The following is a 26,418-nucleotide window of genomic DNA, read 5'->3' on the forward strand; positions in this document are numbered from 1 at the left end:
GAAATTTAAACATCCCACACATACTCTATATTAAATCTCCACAATTCAAAGATTTGATAATAATTATTGTTTGAAGTGGATCGATCTCAACCAGATGAAATTGGATTAAGTTTTCTGGTAAATCCAGTGAAGGCGCCATAGCTCTTGGAGCTGAACTCTAGGCACCCAAACAAGCGTTGCCAGTACGGCAGAAACGTCTTCTTCTTCATCTCCTCCGCCTGCGCTCTATTCGCCGTGTAATGCATCTCGTGCGGCGACGGCCTCCGCCACACGCCATTCGCAGGTTTCCCCACCGCCGGAGCCTTCGCTTCTCTCTTCGTCTCAACTCTACCTTTCACGCCATTTCTATTTTTCATTTTCGTCCAATTTCTGTTCAGATCTAAGTATTCCGCCTTAATATTTCTGAAATAGTGATGAATCGCGTATGAGCTAATGAAATTCATAATGTAATTTCCAAAAATACCCTTGGCCTATTTTATATTATTAAAATAAATAATATTTGTTCCATTAAGATGTGTGACTGAGATTTGTTCTCTAGTTATACACTTAAAATTAGTTATATCTTAATCACTAACCTATATATATATATATATATATATATATATATATATATATATATATATATATATATATATATATAGGGTCCTGTTATTCTCCTTTTCAACCAAAATATCCTTTCTTCTTCTCATTCTGAGGCGTCAGATCTACTAAACCAACGGTCCAGATTGGCTATTCCAATGTGTATCCGTGTTGCATTATGGCACCTTTGTATGTGCATTACAAGGCTAAATAGTAATTGTTCAATACTAAAACCGCCAGAATTTGGAAAGGCCGCAATTAACGAGATTTGAAACTTCCTACTCTTCATTCTCGTCATTAAACGCCGGACACCAAATCTGCTAAATATCCACTGTCGCCACTATCGACTCTCCCAAACCCTAGATCTGTGGAAAAATTGCAACCGGTTAGAGTAATCCACCGCAATAGTCACAATTACATCGCGCGACCGCCGGCGTTCGTAACAGCGAAACCCTACCGGCATCAGGGTATGTTTCTGTGCTTAATTAATTGCGTTTGTGCGACACTTGTACCGTGAAACAGCGACAAATGTGGCATAACAATAAATTCACACCGGAATTTATAGATTTGGGTGTAAAAGCAGGAATTTTGATGGCCGACTGTGTCCTATAGTTTGTGATTACATTGCTCTGTATCCGAATGGGTTTCATTTAATCTGGTTCTGCGAGCATTGTTTGTTTTTAATTTTGATTTCGTTATTGCCAGATAGATAGAATATGCCTAAGCGAGGACGTCCCCATTCACAACCATCCCAAGTTGCAGGTAAATTTGTGGCGCTGCTTTTGGAATTCAATATGTTATATGTTGATTTTGTGGTACGATTATTCCATGTTTGCGTAATGCAGTGTGGCTATATGTAGGTGGCATTATGTGCTTTATATGATGCATTATGTAGGCTGTGCTGATTATAACTGACTAGATTCAGGTAGTATTGTACTTATGAATTATATATGTTGTTCTATGCATTATGTAACCAAATGTTTGCATTATGCTTTTGATATGATGTAGTAATACGGGTACTGATTCTGTGGCGTTAGCAACTCTGTCAAAGTGTACATATTGTTATTGTTTGGTGGGGGAGGTGCATTATGAATCCGTATTTATGCATTTGGTGTAGTTTGTGGTTGACCTTGAGATGGTATACTAGTCTTTGTGTGTATTACATCTGCATTATTGGGGTGGTTGTTTTTTAAGCACTGCACTTAGGCACAATCAAATGTTTGCATTATCTATTGTGGACAGTGCATTATGCTTCATGAATTCTGCATTATTGTATGGATAATATGCATTAATACGTGTTGTGACTCGGTCACAGTATGCACATGGTTATGTTATGCATTATTTATGTTATAATGTGCATTATATATCGGGTACTGCGCATTATATATCATATATAGTGCATTATGAAGATGTAATGTATTTTTGATATTGGTCACTAGTTATTTGGTGTAATATGGATGCATTTTTCGGTGTACAAAATGCATTATTTCGTAGTATGGTTGCATTATTTCGTATTTTAGTTGCATTATAAAAGAGTATAATGAGGAGAATATGAAGCACAACAGATTTGTTGATTGTATTTGTTATTTGACTCACATTACAAGCAAAGCTCCAGGTTGATGATTATATGGATAAATATGTGATATTATGGTAGTAAGTTCATTATTTGCTTTGCCCAACGCATTATAGGAAATACTTTTTGCATTATATGTTTTTTCTGAAGCAGAGTCTTTATTGATGGATGCGTCAAACCTTCTCTGTCATATGATGCTGAATTTTAAATTGGTGAAACTTTTCTAATTTGTTGATTTGTTTGGTAGTATCAGACAAGCAGCTTAGGGACGATATAGACGAAGCAGTGGACGACATTCTACCAGTAGCGTTAGCAAAAAAATTCAGAGATAGGTTGGCTGATGTTGGCCCAAGTATTTCTAGAAAGGAGGTGGAGCCGAAGCAGCCTACTGGGCGAAAAAGTGATCGACTCTACTGTCGTCGTACGCCATCTGAATTTCTCAACTGCTTGAAGCAGTTGAATCCTAGGCAGAGAAGGTCGGTGACAGAAATTGGATTTGCGGGGGTTCTTGATTTTGACATCAAGGAGATCCCAGGATATCTTGCTTACTGGGTGTTGAACGCCCTTCATCTTGCACGATGCCAAATTAAGCTGGCGGGCGGGGACTACCTCACACTAGACGAGGAAGATGTCCACTTGACGTTGGGGTTCCCACGTGGCCCTAAACAAATCACAAGGCCCGAGGATAAACAATCAAATTTTGCCTTCAATGACATCGTGGCAGAGAGGTGTCAAAAGGGTCGCTTTAAGCTGACACCCAAGGACATTGCACAACTCATGATGGCTGAGGTCGATGGGGGAGACGAGTTCAAGAAGCTCTTCATGTTCCTACTAGAAAATGCATTAATAGAGACTCCGAGTGACGGCCACTGCAAACCCAAAATTCTTCATTTCATCGACAAGGTAGATGACATTAGAAATCTGAACTGGTGTGGGTACGTTCTGTCCGTCCTTGAGGCCACACACCCAAGCTGGGCAAATGGACAATCTTTGTTGTTCTCCGGCCCAATTCATTTTCTTGTGGTAAGTGAATATGAAACTAAAAAACCTTGTCCTTGGTATTCTTTTTGGATTCAATCCAACTTCTACTCGGATAATCTGTTCGATTTATTATTCATTATAACCACACATAGCATGCATTATATATGGTCTAGACTGCATTACCGACCACTAATTTATATTTCCTAATAATGACAGTGCTGTTATGTTGATCGTGTGGTACACATCCGGCGGCGCGTCATCCGTGCGTGGCCAACAATCAAAGGATGGACGTGCGAGACACTTAAGCAACGGGAGGACATTGAGCGAGACCAATTCGGGACAGGGAGGTTAGAACCCCGTATAGATAAGGAAAGTTTGGTGGCAGCCGAGGAGTTATGTGTGCGAGCAATGGTGGCTCAAGGCGATGGCTCCTCAAGGAGCAAGCACAGAGCAAAGATGTTTCGAGACAAGTTTGTCGCTTCGAGTTCTTTGTTGGCCCATGCAGTCTCGGCGTGGGTCGATGATTTCATAAGTATACCCGTGGAACTCCTTGATGATGATTGTTTACGCGTGGGAAGCCAAATTGGCAGAAAAATATTGGGCATTCCAGAGCAAGAGGAGGTTGGAGATGACGACATCACAGCTAGGCTGACCCAGGCAAGGGTTGATGAGGAAGAGTACAGTCAGGAGTGGATAGATGAGCTGGAAAAGATGATGGCTGCTTACGACAAGAAGAAGACTATAACTACAAAATGTACAAGGCCATCGTTTGTTTTAGATGGATTTGAATGCCCTGACCCTTTTGCAACACAACCAACACAAGTTGAAGCATGAGCGGCGAAGGAGCTGACGCTCCCCAACCTGGTGCTACAGCCAGTTTTGAACAGACTGTGGATGAGCCGGGAATTGAAAAGAAGCAGGGATGCTCATCCATGCCTGATCCAGTAGGTGAACCCGCCGGACTTCCAGTCCGAACAGAAGGCAACACAGCAGCTGCAGAGACTGACATGGAATGTATCGGGGGATTGCGTAGCGAGACTATAGTCTCCGTTAGTAGCTGTACCTTTTCTAAGCTGCAGGTTTTTAACGTGTCGGAGTTGATGTAATTGTTGGCTGTATTCTGTAGGAGATTGTTGCAATAGGAGAGACGGTTCGTGTGCCAACTGTGAACAGGAAAGGTGGAAGTGGAAAGGTGGGAATACCAAGATCTGTGAAGGCAAAACGCAATGTAGGCTTGGCAGAGGAGAGAGCTAAGGTGTGCACAATCTATGAATCCCGTGAATTACTCAATGTTTATGTTTCATTACTGTAAAGTATGCATTATTTAACAACGACATTTAACTTCATTGTCTTGATTTGTTCATAACCTGTAATAATATATTGATGTCGCATTCATAAATTGGATTGGCACAATCAGCCACCTACCCAGCCTAGGCAGATGGGGATAGTCATCGGTGGGAATAGGACGGGTGCGATCGGTGAAGAGGTGTCTGTACTTAATGCTGCTGTGCGTGGGAAAGCCAAGGAGAACCAGGTCATACCTGATGAGACTGAAACAGTGGTATGGGAATAAAAGTGATTCATTTTATGTGTATTGAATAAAATTTGAGATACAAAGGTTTTTTTTGAAGGAGGCTGGCAAGGTGGACACAGCCCGAGTGAAGAAAGCCAGTCTGGCCTTGCGGTCACCGTTCAACGAGCGGGCTGGTAAACTAACAGCAAAGGCCAACCTCAATGACAAAGAACTTTACTACTGGGTCCTTTGCACAGCGGAGACGCATGCGTATAACAGGTTTGTTTATTTGTTCTGTATCATGTTGTAAAAAGGGGTATTCTGTTAAACTATATTATTTCTGTAACATATGAATGCATTATTTGATGTGAGCCACGCATTACATGGTCAGTTGGTTGCATTATTCGGAGTATATTTAGCATTATGTTAGACGATATGTATCTTGGGAAAACAACCTTTGTTATATAAGAGAGTGATTGTGTTTCATTGTTTTATTGCCATGCAGGGAAGCTATTGCGTACGATGACCATTTCAAGCAGACCGAGCAGAGTGAGTTCCTTTCGTTAGCACCGTTCAAATCAGTAAGTCCCGGCATTGTAGACACGTGGAGCTCTTACTTGAATAACATGGAGAAACTGAAGGCGCCAGATACGGTTGCAAGAATATTTTTCTCCACAAGGCCATGCGTGAGTTTATCATTTGTGTAAAACGTTTACTCAATATACGTACAACTGCAAAGTAAGCAACTGTGTTTCCAAAAAAAAATGCAGACACAGTCAACGGTAGACACACCCACAGGATGGGATGAGGAGAGGCAATTTGCTTCCTTCTGGACTATTTTTTTCGAGGACGCACTTGGAGCAGGATACAACAAGTTGGATAAGATCGACATGGTGAGTTTTATTTCAAAATTTTATGGCTGATATTCAGTTGTATAGTAAAGAATAGAAGATATTTTAATTTGTTCTTCATTACGTAGTTATTCTTCCCGATCTGGGGTGAACGACATCAGTACGTGGTCTGTTTTGATGTCACGGATGGAAAGATGAATATAATAGACCACAGCCTTGCTGAATCTCATGCAACGTTCAGCGACAAATATGGACACACACCCTCTCTGCTGGTACGTAATGTTCTTAATCGGTTTTGATGTGTATTAGCACAACAAACTTCAATAAGCATAGTGTAAAAGACAATGTCTATTTGTTGCAGAGGAAGTTCGTGGGTGCTGCACTGGACAAATGCAAAGAAACAAAAATGGCTGATCTCGTACGAAGCTGCACTACTAATGTGGTCTCAATGCCGTGGAGGAACAACGTGGTCACAATGGAGAACGGTGTGTACGTAATGCGCCACATGGAAACGTACTTTGGGGAGAAAGAAAAGGATTGGGATTGCGGGCTGAGTGCAAAAGGAACAAAAGGCTTAGAGATGTGTAGAATCAAGATTGCACGGACGCTCCTTACCTGTGCGCACAACACCCGAGGTTCTGCAAACCAAAATAAAGCGACAAAGTATTGGAAGGAGAGACCTGCAAAGTTCAACTTCGAGAAGTGGGTGGAAAATTATGGGCTGTAGCGAGTGATGGTTTTGCATATAGGTCGATGGGGGTTAATGAAATCATTGACTTGGTGGTTGTTTTGTGAATTTGATACTAAAGTTTTTTGCACCATTAAGATGCGTGTTAATAGTTGACAATGGTTTTGGGAATATGTAGTATGAATGGATTACAAGTAATTATTCAAGCTTATAATACGTGCATTACTTTTATTTATTTCTGCATTATTGTTAAAGATGATTGCATTATTTAGTAATAATGCATATTACATTCCACATAATGTAAAAAACACGAAAAATTGTGCATCTTGTACATCTAACAATGCCCAAATACATTCTACAGTACCATACGCTAGGGGGTGTAAAATATGTTATTTGATTCACGACTTTCTTAACGTGAAGCATCTACAACTCGTTTAGTTTTGTGGCGCTGCTTTTGAAATTGGTATAATATATTAGTCAAGCATCACCGTCCATATACGCCAAAAAAAAATTGGCATTACGTATGTTATTGGATGCAGTGTTTTTGGAAAGGGGGATATAGGTACGGAGAGTAGAAAAGGCACATTTGTTAATTACAAGAGTGCGGTATGCATCAACAAATTCTGTGTGGCTTACTGTTTTGATGTTGTGCATTTACTTAAAGGATCCTTAATGTATTCCACGATATGCAAAACAATACAGTATATAATGCACGGCATAAGACAAATAATGCACGTGTTTAGACACATTTTATGTGCATTATTTAACTAAAATCGTGCATTAAGTATCAACGCATGCTCATTATTTTGCAGGCATTAGGGAAAACAAGTATCCATGGCGTCATTGAGTTAACAACACACATATATACAGTACTCTGACTTATATATAATCCAATAATTAACCAACAAATTCTACTACTGCAGCAACCAACTGTTTCACATATAACAGTACGTCAACAAATTTGAACAACAATACTAATAGAGACCAAACAACAGCTGTGATGCGCTGTTTAAATAACATAACTCAAGCTGTTCTTTTACCCTTGCGTGCATCTTTCTCCATCGTCATCTCTTTAAGCAGTGGACAATTCCTGGAGTCGTGATGACCCATCTCATCGCACGCCTTGCACCGTCTAAGAGGCCTTGTCGCATCCTTTATTGCCTTCTCTCTCATTGAAATCAGACGACTTGCAGAGCTGCTGGCGTGACCCTTCGTCTTCACGACATCCGGGGGATGAACCGCAACAGATTCAGGCCTTACCATTCCATAAAACTCTTCAACCATACGCCTCTTCTCAACAGCTGAGGTTGCCGGAGTACCATTTTCAAGAGAGGTACCAAGTTCTTCGACGCCACCTACAAATGCACGTAATACATCGATGTCGGTCTCAAACCGTCTAAGAAAACCATAAAACATCGAAATCGCCTGCTTAGACACAGTTTGCCTATCGTCAGAGGAGGACTGGGTATGCACGGGATCCTGCAACTCGCCATGTACAGCCTTGGCTAAGGGAGTCTTCATCCATCGGTTGTCACAGTAGTTATCCGGGATTTTTTTCACCTCATTGTTCCGAAACAAGAAAAATATATGACTGCACAAATAACCATGGCGACCAAACATTTTGCATTCGCACGAGTAAGTATCATCAGTCTTGTCATGACGAACAACGTATGCATTACGCTTGCTATCACCAAGCTTGTATGTGTCAACCGTTTCTCCGGACATAAAACCCAGCACACGACATCTGTCATTACCCTCCACAATTTCCTGTTGTATTTTCTTGAACATACTATCGGTAAACAACGTAGAAGCATGTTTCTCGAAGGGCAGAGTAGTTGCTAGTATAGGTATGGCAGTGGCATCGTGGTAGTCCAAAGCTGTTCTAGTGTTCCGCTGGAATTCTATGGCATGGTTGAAATTCAAGTAGAATTCGGCTATGTTAGCTCGGGGCTTCAGAAAATTTTTGTAAAAACTGTTCTCTGATTCAGATATGGACGTAGTCCTAATCATTGATCCCATAGGAAAATCCCTGAAATACGCCGGGATCCAGTACTTCCTATACGCATACAATGTGTTGAACCAGTCGATGTCCTCAAGGTGATGATGTTCGATCAATCTATTCCACTCCTCCTCGAATTCGCCCGGCTCAAGTAGGTCCGACCAAACACAAGCGTTAAATTCCTTTTTGAACTCGTCGTCCCGCAACAATCTGTTTGGAACCTTGACAGCTAGCTTATGCATTATATGCCACATACACCAACGGTGACGTGTGCCAACTAGGACCTCTTCAATCGCTGACCTCATACCCAAATCTTGATCGGTCACAATCATCCTGGGTGCTACACCCATACAATCTACAAAATGTCTGAACAACCAAGCAAAAGCCCCGGTTTTCTCGCTGCACACCAATCCGGCCGCAAATGTCACAGGACTACCATGATTATCCTTTCCAGTGAAAGGGGTGAAGATCATACAGTACCTGAATAAATCGTGTAAACATGGCATCAGAGAATGTAAACAGATCATAATGCAATTGTTGACTTGAATAATGCAAACTGTGGTGGTGCATAATGCATTGAGGTAAAGTAATAATGCACACGATAGAGAACATATCACTAAACTACAAGGTAAACAACACAGTAGTTAGTTTCAACCTGTTTGTGTTGTACGTGGAGTCGAAGCTGACAATATCACCAAACATGTGGTAATTTTGCTTCATCAAACCGTCGCACCAAAAGAGGGCAACCAACTGGTCGGATTCGTTAACTTCGTAGTGATAGGTGAACGCCTCAGACAACTCCTTCTTCTTAGCCATATCATCCAACACCATTTGCACATCAAATCCCTGTGCGTATGCTTTGATGTCCCGTGAGGCATTCCTGATATCCCCAACAATGCAACCAACTAGGTCAAACCCACCAAGAATTTCCTTCAACACCTTAAATGTGAGCGTGGGTCCTATATTAGCCTTGGCACAATCGAGGATGAATTTATGATGTACATCATCCAACTTGCGATTACTCATCATGAAATGCTGATGTTCCGTTTCAACCATGTGATGGTTATGACTCTCACTGAACTCCTCAATTATGTAACCTGACAAGCAATCTTTCGAGAAAAACCTAAACGATATGCTAGCCATGCAACCACACCGCTTAGATAACTTCCTACGCTTTATAGTGAAACCAGAACGGGCATTCAACTGGTCGTCCTCATCACCCTTCTTCCTTCCTTCCCTATTGCATACAACACGATACCACGTCGTGACATCGTCAACCTTCCTCATAGCTTGTTTGCGCGTTTCAAATCCAACAGCTCGAGCATATACCTCGTAGCAAGCGAAAGCAAAGTCCAAGGATTGGAATTTCTGACCAACCACAGGCTTCAACTCGGGAGAACATTCAGGTACAACAACCACTGTACAGAATAGGGGGAAAAGGGGTCACCATAAAAGTAAAACTTTGCAATGTAGTATGCTGACAATTAATGGACGATTTTACATAATGTAATTGGTACGATATTTACATTCGACAATTACGTGATTTATGCATACGTCAAACGCTCATTATTCTTGAACATTGTTTTTTATGTGCACGTACTATAGCCTACCCCCTAGGCTTATTAACCCCTACGTGAAACATGAAACGTGTGCACAACATCAAAACTACTAACCTATATTTAAGACCTAAAGGAATAAGGCATACTCGCGGTCCTTCAAATATTCGTTTAACCTAAACCCTATATTTTTGAAGCCATATTTAGTTGATTTATTATGCATTATACAGCAATTCCAATGCATTACAAATACTCATTGGGTGCATTATTTAAACAAACTTTAGAAAGTGCAATATGTACAGTGGAATCTTACGAGATTAATGCAGTGTCGACCTCAAGCTACTCTTATATGTTTTTATTAACGAGTTGGTAATATACCCTAGCCCCTAGGATTATTAAACCCTAACGGGACACAACACACGTGTGATAAACATCAATACTATAACCCGATATTTATACCCTATACAGCGCAGCACACTTATTGTGAATTATATAGAGAAAATTTTTCATTAGACTTCATCAAATTGTTCATTACTTGTATCGTTTAAAACGGAGAAGCCGAGAGCTAAACCATGCCAAGAACCGTAACGGAAGACAACTGAAACCGGCCCAAATATATTTCCCAATATATCAACACACACTCAATACGTGCCCAATAAGCAGCACAGTCAGATTTACGGTTCTGAATTATTATTCATACCTCCTATACCTATACATCTACACGCACATGGAGAACAAAACAATTGAATTACCTTCTTCCATATTTGACGGGAAAACGATTGCAGCAACGCCGTTATTTGATGTGGAACGCCCTAGAATCCGGCAAACGAGAGTCAACAATTGCAACGTCGCACAAATTTTATTAAATTTGCAAAGATGGAAGCAGGCAAAAATGCGTCTAACTGCGTGTGAAAAAATAAAAGGCAAGATCATGAATGGCGTAAATCATGGATATTTCCATAACCACCTACTAATTGATTCTCTATTATACCCTCCTGCGTATTAAACATTATTAAAAAGTAAAATTTAATTCCCCAATTTTCGGCCATTGGATGGAGAAAATAAACGGTTGAGATCAAGAAGGAAAAAGGAGAAAATATGAGAAAAGGAAATGAATACATCCCTATATATATATATATATATATATATATATATCTAGGGAGGGAGCTGATCAAAATAAAAATGCATTTAAATCCAGAAATGCAGTCCAAATCTTGGCCCTAGGATTTGATGATCTAATGATCAATAATTAACCAAAAACACGGAAGGATTAAGCAATTTTAAGTCATATTATAATATTTGGGTTTAATGTCATGCTAAGATCATTTTAGGTCATATTTTGTTAGCATGACCTAAAAATTAACTAACTATGACATAAAAGTGTCCTACGTATGATATTGTTCTGCGTTTCTGTATTTAAATCTAGTTTTGCATAGATCAAAACCATATATATATATATATATATATATATATATATATATATATATATATATATATATATATATATATATAAAAGTGGCTTTGCTACAGCACAAATTTTACGAACTTGTGCCCCTCTAATCACTTGACTCGTCGATAAAGAATGTGAAGTAGGAATATGAACAATACTAATACTACATTACAACAACAATTTTAGGAGCTCGAAACTGCAAGTTTGAACCTTAACTGGGACATGATTCCAGCTTAACGGAATGCTTTGATACACCAGAAAATAGTAAATGTACATAAAAACACACCAACAAACAAACAAACAATTGAAAAACAGTAGAAGGATTTTCAGAGTTTATGGGACTCTACGGGAACCTCAAGTTCGCTACTGTGGTCGATGAAATACATACTTTTTACTGCGGGACAATTCTATCCTTCAAATAGTTCAGGATTGCTTTTGTTCCTCGGTCCAAAATTGGCCTTCGGATACTGCACAAGCAGATGAGACCAGACATTACTCAAATGGGCCATTCTGTGCTGTCTAATGTCTTCAAGCTTGTGAGAAATGCTTTAAAAATATTAAAGTTATCAAGCCAAATGCTTCCCATATTTTTCTGTTATTTAGCAGTTGTGCCCCATTTTATTTATATCTGACATGCATTTGTAGTTGTCCTCTCTCAGAAAATAAATCTGGCAGCATAATTACTAAGGCTTACTATGTTCTTCATGCTTGAGTACTGTGATTTACTAACAACATTGAATTCCATAAATTCAAGATAAGATGTGATGTACCTTCTCAATGGGTTTCCATCAACTTTTAAGACCTGCAGACTGGGTTCGAGCAAACCCTGCATAATCAAATTCCAAACAAACAATTAGCACGCACACACATGATAATATATAGTATAATAACCAAATAAATAAATAAAAACTCATTTTGCATGAAAGAGGAAATGTGGGCAACACTAAACAAGCGTTTCCAGTATCAGGGTTTTTCAAATCAATTCTGACTCCATCCATCTTTCATACATTTTCAGTAAAAAGATGAAAAGTTGTAACATGAGGAAAACCAATAACTTCAAATAATAAGTATTAAGAGGACAGCAAAATATTGTGTTGCAATAGCACTAATGACAAAGATAGTTACTGAGGAATTGAAGGGAAACACAGAACAGTAAAATGGAATCAAAGAAGAAAGTTGTGCACCAACCAAATTTGGTGGAAGAGAAGAAATATTGTTGTCTGATAGGTTAAGCTCTATAAGAGATGAAAGATCCTTGATGCTCTGTAAAAAATGGAAGTTGCAGTTAGTATGACTGAATGGACTCAATAACACTATGATGAACAATTAAATCTGTATAGGTTTCTGTTGAAAGTAGGTAGAACGAGCCATGGTAAGGAAGTATTATTTCCCATGTGACAAATAACTGTAACTAGTGATGCCAGCCATTAAATCAATTCGCGTATAGCAATAATTACACCAAACTATAACAGAAAAGAAAATTGTGAAAGAATTCCTGTGTGATGCATCAACATAATGGCTTTTAGCCATATCCTGTTATACTACTGTAACAGCTAAAAGGTTATTAGATTTTCAAACTGAGAATAAAATCCTAAATCAAAGAGTAATGGAATTTTATTGCTTCAGTTTTCTCAACAGCATACAACTGCTGGGAAGTAACTGTAATTTGTAAATCAGATTGATCCCTTCTGTACAGATCTTTTTTTAGTTTGAGTTATACTGTTATTAGCAGAGAACTAAAAGTTCTACTTTTAAGAATTCTGAATTATCACAGATGACTAGGTAGTTGGTAAAAGTGCTTCATACTGTCATACATAGTTAAAAATTGAGTTTTCATAGTAGTTTTGTTTGTTAATAGGGCGTCTTTTCAAGAGGGTAGACAACCTGTTCATGTGTATTTCTCCAACAACCACGTCAGTTTTAACTTTACCCAATTTGAAGCTAGTGTTGTAATTACAAAAATTATAAAGGTTGTGCTTAAGGTGCAGCAATTTTCTGAAGCCGTGTGCAAACCTAAAATACATGTTAAAGTCATGTATCAGATGTAATTATGCCTTAACAATTGATATTTCTTTATACTACTTGTTTTCTTTTTTTTATGGTTAAATGAACATAAATTTAAAGGCCACGCCACGGAGGACTCGAACCCGAGACCTTAGGGCCTCGGGCATTATTAACCTCTCTACCGCGTGGCCAACTCACACACACTTTATACTACTAGTTTTCATTTATAATGAATGAGGATTGAGGCATAACGTAAAACATCAACCAATATCCTAGAGTGATTGATAGGATACGAATATTTTAATATGGCAATAAAATCATTCATTTATTAACAAGAAAAGAAATAAGATCAATTAAATCATTTGTTTGGTTTTTTTATTGTGATGCTTTTAAAAAAAATAGGGTACAGGGTGATTTTGTCCCATTGTTTGGGGGGCGTTTACCCGAATATGTTTCACCGTTTAGGTAATTACCATATACTAACACTCATAGTTTCATTTTGTGGAATAAAATGTTATGCAAAAAGTTTTTGGCGATCAGAATATGCGTACCTGAAATTACATGTTGATAAATGAAATTACACGTTGATTACCCAAATTACACTGGACACCCAATCGACGTGTAATTTCAGTTGTTATGTCGATGTTTCGATCACCAAAAACTTCTGCAGACATTTTTATTCCTAAAATGAAACGATGGGTACTAAATGGTAATTACCTAAACGATAAGATATTGACAGGTGAATGCCCCAAACAATGGAACAAAATCAACCACTTGCCCAAAAAAATTGACATGATTTTATTAGCTTATTTTGATCATATTAATTAGTACTATTACTAACTAGTAAAGTATATCATAGATGTTTGGCTCATGGAGCAAATTTAGTGACTGGCAGGCGATTAGGTCTGACGGGAATCCTTGGGGCAAGGGAGGGATCCCAATGCCATGTTATTTTCTTGATATTTACATTCTATTTCCATTTACTACATCAATAAAAGATTATCCTAAGAATAATCACTTCATTACCCATTAAAAATTCTCATTTCATTATTAGTTGACTCTACTAGCTCAAATGTGCACTCTAGACGCACAGTCATTGCATGCCATACTACAACAGGCCCGAGTTTCCCGACAAGTTTGCAAGAATCATTAAACATCTAAATGATGCCAAATGGGACCATCATCATTCAGTTGATATTTGATAAGGGAGAGATCTAATGCATCAAATAAAATATTCAAGCAAAAATGGACAACTAATTTGCAACGATATCTATAAATTTTAAACTTAAAAATTTTATGTGTGTGTATGTGGTTGAGGGAGAGTGAGAGCACCTCTGGAATTTTTTGAAGGGAATTCTGGCTCAAGTCCAGTATATGTAACTTCTGTAAAGTCATTATTTCCAAAGGAAAAGCTGGTATCTGCATCCGCCTGCCCCATCATGTGGTAAGTGCCAACAAGTTTTGACATTCAGAAGAAGGAACTTGTGGAACCTATCTTTAAAACAAACCTCAGGTAAAGCTCCTCCAGCTCCGGTAAGCTAGAAAATGTTGGGTCTTCTGGAAGTGCACCAGCAGCACCACTTAGATCCAGAATCCGGATTTTGGATACTGCTTGAAAGCCATCTGAGGGGATCTGTTCAACAAAAAGTAAAGGGTCATAATAAATAAATGAATCTAATGACGTAAGGAGTTACGTAGTACTCCCTCCGTTCCTTCTTAATAGAGGCATTTCTTTTCGGCATGGAGTTTAAGAATAGTGTGTTAAAAGGATGGTGAAAAAAGTAAGAGAGAATAAAGTAAGAGAGATGAAGAGAGAATAAAGTAAAAGGGGAAATTACTTTTTGCCAAAACTAGAAATGACTCTATTAACTTGGAACTTCCCAAAATAGAAAAATGACTCTATTAACATGGAACGGAGGGAGTAACATATAAGGTTACACAAGAAAATTATGATAGGAAATGGTTGCTCCTGCCCCAGCTTCTTTTACATTTGGGGAAACCTACGTGCAGAAAACAAGAAAAATGACAGACCTAAGAGAAGCTACTAAGCTACTCCGAAGACCTCTAGTTGAGTAAGTTGAAAATTATGACCCGTCACATGCCCCTTCAAGACATCTTTAAATCATTTAGTCCTAGACCTAGACTAATCCTAATTAACCAGTTCATCAACAATATGGACAAAACAATACCAAGGATGAAGTACAGACAATGAATGACATTTATTGGTTGAAGTCGACATTGGTAATTTAGCTTTAAAATGTTGAAGTGTGAGTATTTTATAAGCTAAAGTATATTTAACATGCCAAGATTGACCAAATTTAGTGTCTTACAAAAAGGTGTCTGACATAAAACAACCCCCGAGAAAAGGGAGTCGAAGCATAATGAACAAAACCAAAACAAAATTGTGGAACTGTAGAGAATCTGTAAAAATCTTTTTTACCTTTTTTAGTGGATTACCATCCAGTTTCAAGCACAAAAGTCTAGGAAGAGAAGACAACACAGTGGTAGGCCACTCTTTGATCTTGTTCTTAGTCAGAATCAGAGCCTGCAAATACAATGTGTTTGGTCAATATACTCCAGTATTAGCAGTGTAGCACTTACTACATGCATAGTCATCCATCACATCTCCAAACCAATATAGACGCAAAATAAGACTCAAGAAGAATAACTACACAAACGTGTCAGCGTGTCACAACTTAGAGAAGATGCTATTTTTTCTTTTTCATCCACTGAGGTCGTCTTTATGTGCAAAAGAATATAATCTATCTTTACCTCAATGGAGACACAGGATCCAAGCTCCAAGGGTAACTCTTCTATTGAATTCCCTGTGAGATTGACTTTCGTAATATTCCTTGACTTCAATATTTCTGATGGCACAGCACTCAAACTTAGCCCAGCTAATGAGAGTTCCTGAAAAGTAATAATGTTGCAAATCATTGATTTCAATTACCAGAATAACCACAATTTTAGATGGTCCAGCAGTGCATTAACTATATCCTGATGCTTGCATACGACAGAACTAAATACTCCCTCTGTCCCAAGGAAGATGACCCCTTCCTTAGGTGGCACGGGATTTTATGCAACTTTATTTTTGTGTGTTAAGTGGATAGAATAAAGTAAGAGAAACGGAATAAAGTAGAGATAAAGGTGTTTCTATTTTTAGTAGTGGGTCATTGGTTGGGACAAATCAAAAGGGGAAGTGGGTCACCTTCGGTGGGACGAAGGGAGTATCAATTTGGATATCGTCACCTATACTTCATGGAGATTACCTTTGAAATTAGAGATGACTGAGCGGCCATAGCAAAAGGATCATGTTTCGCAGCTGAAGTTGATGCAGACTCTACACACAAAAATGATGTATATAGTCAGACATGAACAGGCCAGGTTGCAGCAGATTAATAGGAAATTACAGGCATGATACAGAATTTGAAGTTAGAAATCATTCAAAATTTGTGGGTCTGTATCTCTAATACGCATCAAGAGCTGGAAGTCTAGAAGTCTATCTTAAAATGTGGGCATAAAGTCTATATTTTAATATTATCTTTATTTCCTTAGTATATTGATAGTTCTATAAATAAGTCCCTTGAGGTTTGAGAGGGATGTTGGATCTTGAGTTTAGTTCAAGGATGATAATTTACCGTAGGGCCCCGTTAGAGGATTGGCCTCATAAGAGGACTGTTTATTAATATTTATTCCATATTCCATTCATTTGAATTCAACCAATACCATCCATCTCCATTCGCTTCCTTTCTCTTAACAATCTCTGTATCCAGCTAGGAAATCTATTATATATACATGGCAAAGGTTTCTGTTGTGTGGGTGTCCATTTGTATAGTTGTACTCATGCAAAATACATATGGTCGCAGACAATTTCACAAACCAACTTCACCTTCATCTTTTGGGAGCCTACTTCGAAGATACTTCAACAGAGCGGTCGTAGGTCCATTTACCAATGAGCTGAATGAGAATAAGTTTTTTAGTCAAGACCTAAACCAATAGGACTAAATCAGAACAGAGCAGGTCTGACCTCCGAAGTGTTCGCAGTGGATTACCAGCAAGTAAAAGTTTCCGCAGTGTTGTCATCAAGCCTAGAATTGACACCATAGCTCATGTTAGATCATATGCATGTAAGCATGTATAACTGATCTGATCTTAGACCATAAAAAGATATTTACATGGTTCCTAACAAACACTAGTAAAAGAATACTTTGAAATCAAAAATATAGTATGAGCTTCAGCTAAGCTGTCCAGATGCAGGATTAAAATAAAAAACTACATCAAATATTCTGTTAAATCACTAATAACTCAAATTAGATTCAGAATGTTAACTGTCAGGAATTACGGTTAGCAGCATACGAATCAAATAATTTCATTTATTGCCCCTTTCATCAAAACTACCACACTTTTCTTCCACAAGGGCTTTCACAACCCACCTCGAAAGACAGCACCCCACATGAAAGTGAAGAGTTATCATACTAACCAATAGTAGCAGATGTCCTCCTCAGACAGATCCACAGATAGGATAAAAAAATACAACCAACATTTGCAAGTGCACAGAATATGGGGATGCAAGAGAACAACAAAATCTTACCAATCTCAGAAGGCAAACCAGAAAGTGAATTATTTGACAGGTCAAGAACAGAGAGGTGCAAACTGCAAGCCTCCACAGGATATTCTTTCAACTGCATCCAAAAAAGAGACAATGACAGCAACTGGACAAGTAAATAAACTTAATCTTTGACATTTGCAAGAACAAAAAAGTTAATAATCTGATTAAACCCAATCAAGCAGTAATACAGGATCATAACTGAGATTTCATAGAAATTTATGCTTCAGAAACTTTAATTGTAATTTTGGGTAACTACCAGGTTTGACTGCAGATCAAATGTCCCCAGCTGAGTCAATGATCCGATTTCCACAGGCAATGAAGACAGTGCATTGTTCCTATAATAAGACACAAAACCAAGACAAAAGATGATGAATAAATTAAAATACAAATTGCAGCCAAGGGATAGCCTTGAATACCAATCGAATTATGTATGTGACTAGCAATTGAACCAACCCCAAATATAACTCTACAAGGGATGAGCATCCCTTAATTGATGATGGGATCGAGGAAATTCCTGCAGAATATAGAAGCATAAATACACATGAACATGACAACTAGAATTCGGATGATATCATGATAATAAGAAAACAAAAACAATAGACAATAGTGAAAATAAAAATTTCTCACTATTTTGGTGAAGGTCCAGCCTAATTACACGTGCAAGGCATCCAATACTCTCCGGCAGGCCAGTGAGTATATTTTTAGCTTTAACAAGTAAAAAAGTAGAAAACCTTCAGTGTACTTTAATGGATGGCAAGAAACTAGATAACAGCTAAGTTTGAGACTTTGAGCATGAGATATTACATGCATTAAGTTCCATAAGCATAGGGCATGATGCAATCAATTTATGTGACAGCGATACTAGCTTATTGCCCTGCCAAACAGATCAATAACATGACATCAAGAGTTACCAATCTTAATTGACATATGAGGAGATGGAGAGAACATAAAGATCCATGAAATAATCTGGGCATTGCTCTCGGTACCTCTACATCCAACTTCGTTAATTTTGAACAATTTGCTAGCTCATCCGGCAAGCTGGAAATCATATTGTTTGATGCCTTTCGAGAGGATAACCAAAAATAGAAAAGCAAATGACATCAGGAAATTACCAAATTTCATAAAGAACCTAAGTTTCTTGAGTTGATAGGGATATAGTGACAAAGGGAAGCTAGTGAAGGTACTGAGAGAGGGAAGGTCATCCTTAACTACACGTAGACACGTATCTCAGACGTTACATACTTCAGTAAAAAGCTGAAATTGCAAACATATAGCCATTTCAATTTCAATATGTCAGGGCTATAATAAAGCATATAAGGCCATATTTCAAGTTCAAGACCACATAATATTTGGTAGCATAATCATAGTTTACTTTTTCTAATGCTTTCCTTCTAAAGAAAGGGAAGGAGGGGAAAATTTTTAAGCCTATACACGACGAGGCGGCATAAGACCTTGATGGAATTTTAAACAAGTTGGTCATCCGAAAATGTAACAACACAAGGTGCCTGTGGTAGCATAGAAAAGCAATAACAAAATCCCTTACCAAATTGGAGTTATTCGAATATTAAAGGCGTCAGAAGCAACAACAAACTGCAGTCTGTGTGCTTAGTGTGTTAACACAATTAGTGGGACCTAACAGTTGGATATTTAAAGATATAAGAGACCAATTTTTTTCAATCTAGCCACAATCCTTCAAAGTTAGTGCTAGTAACACGTTAATAGGTGATCAGTTACATTAAAGATTAGTGGCAGATGGAATGAAAATATTCCATATTGGCTCACGAGCATTGACAGTTGGGATATCAAATAAATTTAAAGCTTGATCATGCCTTATAAAAGCTAGCAAGCATCATTTAATGTCAAGAAGAAGAAACATCATAATACGCAGTACATGTGTACAAAAATAGCATGCACAAAAAGTACTCACCTTCAATTCTGACAAATATGTACAATGCCCAAGGGAACTGGGAAGAGAGCTAAGTCGGTTATTCGAACAATCAAACCTGCATAGTATAGTATGCATCAAGCATGGTGCCATAGAATTCACAAATCACAAGTTCAAAAACGTGATCAAGTTCATGTGAGAACAGCTTCGTATTATTACAGCAGTAACATATGTGACAATGACAAAGATGGAAAGCAGGAAAGTGCTAGAAAAAATAGTTATGGTTACTATATTGGCCCAAAAACGATAAAAAAAATCCTATAAAAGGTAAGGAGACAAGGAAAAACTTAGAACACATACTTCACCAGCGAAGCAACTGATCCAATTTCTTCAGGTATTTCCACTAGCAAATTAGACGTCACATCTAATGTCTTAAGCATCTGAAGCCTGGCAATGAATCCAAGTTTTGTTCTCAGCTTAAGCGTGGATTGATTCAAAATAGTTGCATATTTAAAAAGGGTAAAAAAAACATACTCTCCAATAGCTGCAGGGAGCTGCGTAAGCTTGTTATGACTTAGATTAAGCACCACTAACGAAGTCAAATTTCTCAAATCTTCCTTCAGCAATTCAATATCATTATGAGCTAAAATAAGCTTCTGAAGCTCCACAGTCTGCAAGCACACCACAACACCCATAAATCGCAGGTCTATAAATACGGCATGGAAGAATGTGCAATCCACGAGCGATTTAGTACAGTACCTCCCACCACTTCTCATCTCCACCGACCGCATCCAAAATTTTGTAAACCTCATCCGGCACTTCTCTGTAATCAGCAAGCCCAGCACACAAAATGCGGGGGGAATCGATTAGATTAGGTAACAAAATGCAGTGAGATCGAAAGCGAAAATTGGAAAGGCGGAAATCGAACTTGAGAGAGCGGTTTGAGAGGTTGAGGGAACCGGAAGAGCGGGCAGCTTTGAGAACTCGGTCCATGGCAGCACGATCCACGGCGGATTTGCGATCTCTTCGGAACTCCATATCGAATCAATTGGTGCGAAGAAGGAAATTTGCTTAAACTGTAGATTTAGGTGGAACAGAACAACCTTACAGGATTCAAAGAGCATTACAAATTTGAAACGCTGATTTTATTTAGCAACATCTTTAATGCTCTTTAGAGCATCCGCAACTGTGGCGGCCGTCGCCACCGCCGTCAGCGCCGCTGGAACGGATGTGTCTAGCCGCCGCTGCGCTCGCGCCAGCGAGCAGCTGACGTGTCGCGCGGCGATTGGGCAACGGCTATGCCGTTGCCTTTAAATGTTTTTTTTTAATTTAAAATCGGTTTTTAATTAAAAAAAACCGATAAAAAAATATAAAAAAAATTCACTTCCCAAAAAATTATAACCGTTTATTACCGGTTTTTTACACTTTTTTTATTTTTTTTTATTTTTTCCCCCCAAAAATACACACTTTCATCTATAAATAATCTCACTTTCGCACCCAAAAATTCACATCAAACTACACAATTCTCATCTTCATTCTCCAATATCCATTCACATCTTCATTCTCTCATATCTATTTTCATCTTCATTTTCTCATACCCTAACAATGTCCGGCCAAGGCGATGACAACCCGCCCTCTCACGGTAGGAACTCCGAATGGTTTGGTGCACAACCGTTTCCTAGTCCGGAAACGGAATATTCGGCCCCTCCTCTCACCCAACATTCGGCCGTTCTGGGTGGCTACCGGCCATACCCAATAGATGACCAAGGTGCCTCCGAAGGGCGATACGGGTGGACACCGGAGCCTAGGTCGATCGCCCCCTCCCAAACTCCGCCGGCTCCTACTCGTAGCGGTGTCCGAACATCGTACACTCCGGCGGAGATGGATAAATTGTTCAAGGCGTACTTCGAAATCTCCGAAGATGCGGCGGTTGGCACGAACCAATCCGGCGATTACTTTTGGTGGCGCGTCTCTCGCTGGTACAATGCAAACCGGCCGTCGGGAACGATCGAGCGCAACGAGAGTATGGTGCGCAACTGCATCGGCCGAGCCAACGAATAAATTGGCAAGTTCAATGGCTATTTCCTCCAGGAGTCGCGGAATGCCGGGAGAGGCCGGAGCGAGATCGACATCATCACTGCCGCGCTGAGCACCTACCAATCCTTGAGCAGTAAGTCGTTCAAGTAGCTCAACGTTTGGCAGGAAACGCGGTTCCACCCGAGGTATATGGGAGGCGTAACATCTTCTCGAGCGGCTCCTCCAAACGGTCAAGGTCGGTATCCCTATCCGACTCCGGCTCCGAAGAAGTGGCTAGCCAACTCGCCGGAGCTAACTTGGGTAGCCCCGACGCCGGACCAAGCGGTTCCCAACGCCGACCGCAAGGAAGGAAGAAGGCGGCGGCCAACCGCCGGCGCTCCGCGACTCCATCGGCCCCCGCCCCCGAAGAAGGCGGCAGCACGATCCACGGCGGATTTGCGATCTCTTCGGAACTCCATATCGAATCAATTGGTGCGGTGCGAAGAAGGAAATTTGCTTAAACTGGAGATTTAGGTGGAACAGAACAACCTTACAGGATTCAAAGAGCATTACAAATTTGAAACGCTGATTTTATTTAGCAACATCTTTAATGCTCTTTAGAGCATCCGCAACTGTGGCGGCCGTCGCCACCGCCGTCAGCGCCGCTGGAACGGATGTGTCTAGCCGCCGCTGCGCTCGCGCCAGCGAGCAGCTGACGTGTCGCGCGGCGATTGGGCAACGGCTATGCCGTTGCCTTTAAATGTTTTTATTTTAATTTAAAATCAGTTTTTAATTAAAAAAAACTGATAAAAAAATATAAAAAAAATTCACTTCCCAAAAAAATTATAACCGTTTATTACCGTTTTTTACACTTTTTTATTTTTTTTATTTTTTTCCCCCAAAAATACACACTTTCATCTATAAATAATCTCACTTTCACACCCAAAAATTCACATCAAACTACACAATTCTCATCTTCATTCTCCAATATCCATTCACATCTTCATTCTCTCATATCTATTTTCATCTTCATTTTCTCATACCCTAACAATGTCCGGCCAAGGCGATGACAACCCGCCCTCTCACGGTAGGAACTCCGAATGGTTTGGTGCACAACCGTTTCCTAGTCCGGAAACGGAATATTCGGCCCCTCCTCTCACCCAAGATTCGGCCGTTCTGGGTGGCTACCGGCCATACCCAATAGACGACCAAGGTGCCTCCGAAGGGCGATACGGGTGGACACCGGAGCCTAGGTCGATCGCCCCCTCCCAAACTCCGCCGGCTCCTACTCGTAGCGGTGTCCGAACATCGTACACTCCGGCGGAGATGGATAAATTGTTCAAGGCGTACTTCGAAATCTCCGAAGATGCGGCGGTTGGCACGAACCAATCCGGCGATTACTTTTGGTGGCGCGTCTCTCGCTGGTACAATGCAAACCGGCCGTCGGGAACGATCGAGCGCAACGAGAGTATGGTGCGCAACTGCATCGGCCGAGCCAACGAATAAATTGGCAAGTTCAATGGCTATTTCCTCCAGGAGTCGCGGAATGCCGGGAGCGGCCGGAGCGAGATCGACATCATCACTGCCGCGCTGAGCACCTACCAATCCTTGAGCAGTAAGTCGTTCAAGTAGCTCAACGTTTGGCAGGAAACGCGGTTCCACCCGAGGTATATGGGAGGCGTAACATCTTCTCGAGCGGCTCCTCCAAACGGTCAAGGTCGGTATCCCTATCCGACTCCGGCTCCGAAGAAGTGGCTAGCCAACTCGCCGGAGCTAACTTGGGTAGCCCCGACGCCGGATCAAGCGGTTCCCAACGCCGACCGCAAGGAAGGAAGAAGGCGGCGGCCAACCGCCGGCGCTCCGCGACTCCATCGGCCCCCGCCCCCGAACCCGCACCCTATGTTCCACCTCCACCCCCGAACAACTCGTTGTGGGCCCTTTTGGCCCAACTCAATATGGCAGATAGGTCAACTATGACCCCCACGCAACTTCAAACGCACGAGGACATGATATTGGGCCTCAAAAAATAATTGGGGTTGGTGCCGCCGGATGCGTAGTCTTCATCGGGTAATATTAGCCCATAATCATGTAATTTTTAATTTTTAGGAGTTTAATTATGTAATTTTTAATTTTTAGTATTTTAATTATGTAATTTTTAATTTTTAGGATTTTAATTATGTCTTTTTTATTTTATTTGTAATTTGTAATATTTATTGTGGTTTTTTAATGAATTTTAGTATTATGGAAATGTTTTTGTGTAATTGAATTTTAAATTAATTGTGCTCGTCCTTGCGGAAGAGCACAGTTGTGGGTGTTGTGCTCGTGCCAGAGAGCAGGTAGAAAAAGTGGGGTCGGGCCCACAACCATGTCGCTGGCAAGAGCACGGTTGTGGATGCTCTTAGTCTTTTCTGTCTTTCAAAATTGGTTGATTGTAGTACTTTACAAGATTTAGTAGGAAAAAAAGTGAATAAAATGGAAAAGAGAAATAAAAAATGCTTAAAAAGTTTCATGATCAAATATAAATACTACTCCTATGCTTAGTTCACTGAAAAATAATATTAAGACTATTTTATTGTGATCATATAGAATACTCCTACTAAATTTTGGTGTAGATTCAAATTTGTATTCAATGTAATATTTTATTGAGATAATAATTTATTTAAATTACAAAGTTTTGAGACTATTTTTTGTAAATAAATGGAACATTAATTTTAGCCCGAATTCAAATTTTAAAAATTATAAAGAGTATAGTCAATGAAATATTTTATTGTGACAATAATTATTTAAATCATAAAATTTGATATATTTTGGCGAGTCCCATAATTTTAATGAATTTTTTTTTCAATTATCCTTTTTGTATATAACATGTTTGGGCATCTTCAAAACAATATTAGTTTATTAAAGTAAGTATAATTTCTTTTTCTTTATTTTTATATTTTAATGAAATAAGTTGTTTTGAGTATCATCAAAAATATTGTTTTATTACTTTATACAAAGATGGAACAATTGAAAAAGAATAAAGCATTGTGATTTAATATTTTATGTTAGAGTGATCATAAATTTAACTAAAATTTGTACTCTTAATGTCTATTATCCCTACTTATTAATATTGTATTCAACATTTATAGTTATTGATCGAATTTGTGTTTGTGGTTGAGGGAAATAATAGGCAATCTGCTTAATCAATTAGTAATTTTATGTTTCCCACTTTTGCAACAAATATTATTGATTATAGCGGCAATAGTGGAGTCGAAACTATATAAACTACAACTATTCGAAATTGTTTCTATGACAAGGGATTTGGGTGTTAGCCACCATGCCCTGCACTGGTTTAGTTAGGAATAACAATGAAAATGGAGTAAAATAACTAATGAGGTGGGAAACATTTTATCCAGGCATTACTTTTTACAGCATGTCCATCGGTGCTCTTGCGTAAGGACGGCGTCCGTGCCGTCGGTAAGAGCAGACCCCTGCTCACCGCTGTGCTCTTGCCAATGGCACGGCCCTGCTCGATGCATAGAGCAAGTCCGTGCCAACGGTAAGAGCACGAGCAGCCGACGTGGCATGCTCTGGTTGACCGTTGCATTCTTTATTTTTTTAAAAAAAATTGAAAAAATCTGAAAAATTATGATTTAATAAAAAAAATCCCACTTCCTAATAAAATATATCCATTTTTTCCACACTTTTACTTTATTTTTTCATTATTTTTACCCTAAAATTCATGCTTTCATTTAAAAATACTCTCATTTCAAACACACAAAAAATGACACTATACCAAACAACTCTCTCAATCTCAATTTTTAGGATATTTTTAATTTTTAGGATTTTAATTATGTAACTTTTAATTTTTAGTAATTTGTAATAGTATTTCGCGTATTATTAATGCATTTAATATTGTGAAAATGTTTTTAGTAATTGATGTATTTAAATTAAATAATAGAATGGTGAGACCTTGAGCATGCTCTTGCGGAAGAGTATGAATGTGGGTGTTGTGCTTTTGCCAAAGAGCAGGGAGTAAAAAATTAATAAAAGTGGGTTCAGGAGCATGGATGGGGATGTTCTTAGGTCTACCATTTAAAGAGTCGTTTTGCCATTTTGGATTGTTCACGATTTAAAGAACTATTTTTTTTTACGTTTAGTATGCTGGTCTCATATTCCACTAACTTTATCTACTCATAATCCATTATAAAACTAATACTCCTTCTGTCCCAAGTTACTTGAGTCGTATTCCATATTGGGATGTCCCAAGTTACTTGAGTTATTTCTCTTTTTACCAAAAAACATAACATCTAATCTCACCTACTTTATTATTTTTTCTACTTTACTATCTCTTCTCTCTCTTACTTTATTCTCTCATCTACTTTATTTAAGTCACTAAACACAACTTTTAAAAATCTGTGCCAAAAAGAAACGCCTCAAGTAACGTGAGACGGATGAAGTATTAAAAATGAGTCTCACATTCCACTTATCTCCTCCATTGACTTTTTTTACAAAGTTATGCAATTTCTTAAAATTCGTGCCAGGTTAATATTGGTTCATTAAACGGTGGATTGAAGGATTAAGGTTGGCTAAATATACCGTAACACCGAAATACCACACTCATCGTATTGAAAAAATACCGAAAATACCGAATTTGCGGTATACCGCAAGTTGCGGTACGGTATGATACCGTACCGATAGATTTCAGTACGGTAAAGGTATATATTTTCCTATA

General features: G+C 39.0%; 2 protein-coding genes across 2 annotated transcripts; both read right to left on the minus strand.

Moving 5' to 3' along the window:
- Positions 1–7,082: 7,082 nt before the first annotated feature.
- Positions 7,083–10,546, minus strand: LOC121803242 (protein FAR1-RELATED SEQUENCE 5-like). Its single transcript, XM_042202926.1, has 3 exons — positions 10,493–10,546; positions 8,840–9,602; positions 7,083–8,664 (listed from the first exon to the last, which is right to left on the minus strand). The coding sequence occupies exons 1-3, from the start codon at positions 10,500–10,502 to the stop codon at positions 7,209–7,211; spliced, it is 2,229 nt and encodes a 742-aa protein (XP_042058860.1). The 5' UTR covers positions 10,503–10,546; the 3' UTR covers positions 7,083–7,208.
- Positions 10,547–11,312: 766 nt separating this feature from the next.
- LOC121802323 (plant intracellular Ras-group-related LRR protein 6-like) lies at positions 11,313–20,817 on the minus strand. Its single transcript, XM_042201966.1, has 21 exons — positions 20,617–20,817; positions 20,448–20,511; positions 20,223–20,359; positions 20,049–20,135; positions 19,731–19,806; positions 18,790–18,864; positions 18,608–18,677; positions 18,431–18,508; positions 18,257–18,317; positions 18,060–18,138; positions 17,786–17,876; positions 17,222–17,282; positions 17,084–17,151; positions 16,464–16,534; positions 15,967–16,104; positions 15,635–15,739; positions 14,703–14,827; positions 14,527–14,623; positions 12,379–12,453; positions 11,961–12,016; positions 11,313–11,657 (listed from the first exon to the last, which is right to left on the minus strand). The coding sequence occupies exons 1-21, from the start codon at positions 20,724–20,726 to the stop codon at positions 11,582–11,584; spliced, it is 1,800 nt and encodes a 599-aa protein (XP_042057900.1). The 5' UTR covers positions 20,727–20,817; the 3' UTR covers positions 11,313–11,581.
- Positions 20,818–26,418: the final 5,601 nt, after the last annotated feature.

This window comes from Salvia splendens, chromosome 5 (genome assembly GCF_004379255.2).
Source record: "Salvia splendens isolate huo1 chromosome 5, SspV2, whole genome shotgun sequence".
Classification (NCBI taxonomy): Eukaryota; Viridiplantae; Streptophyta; class Magnoliopsida; order Lamiales; family Lamiaceae; genus Salvia; species Salvia splendens.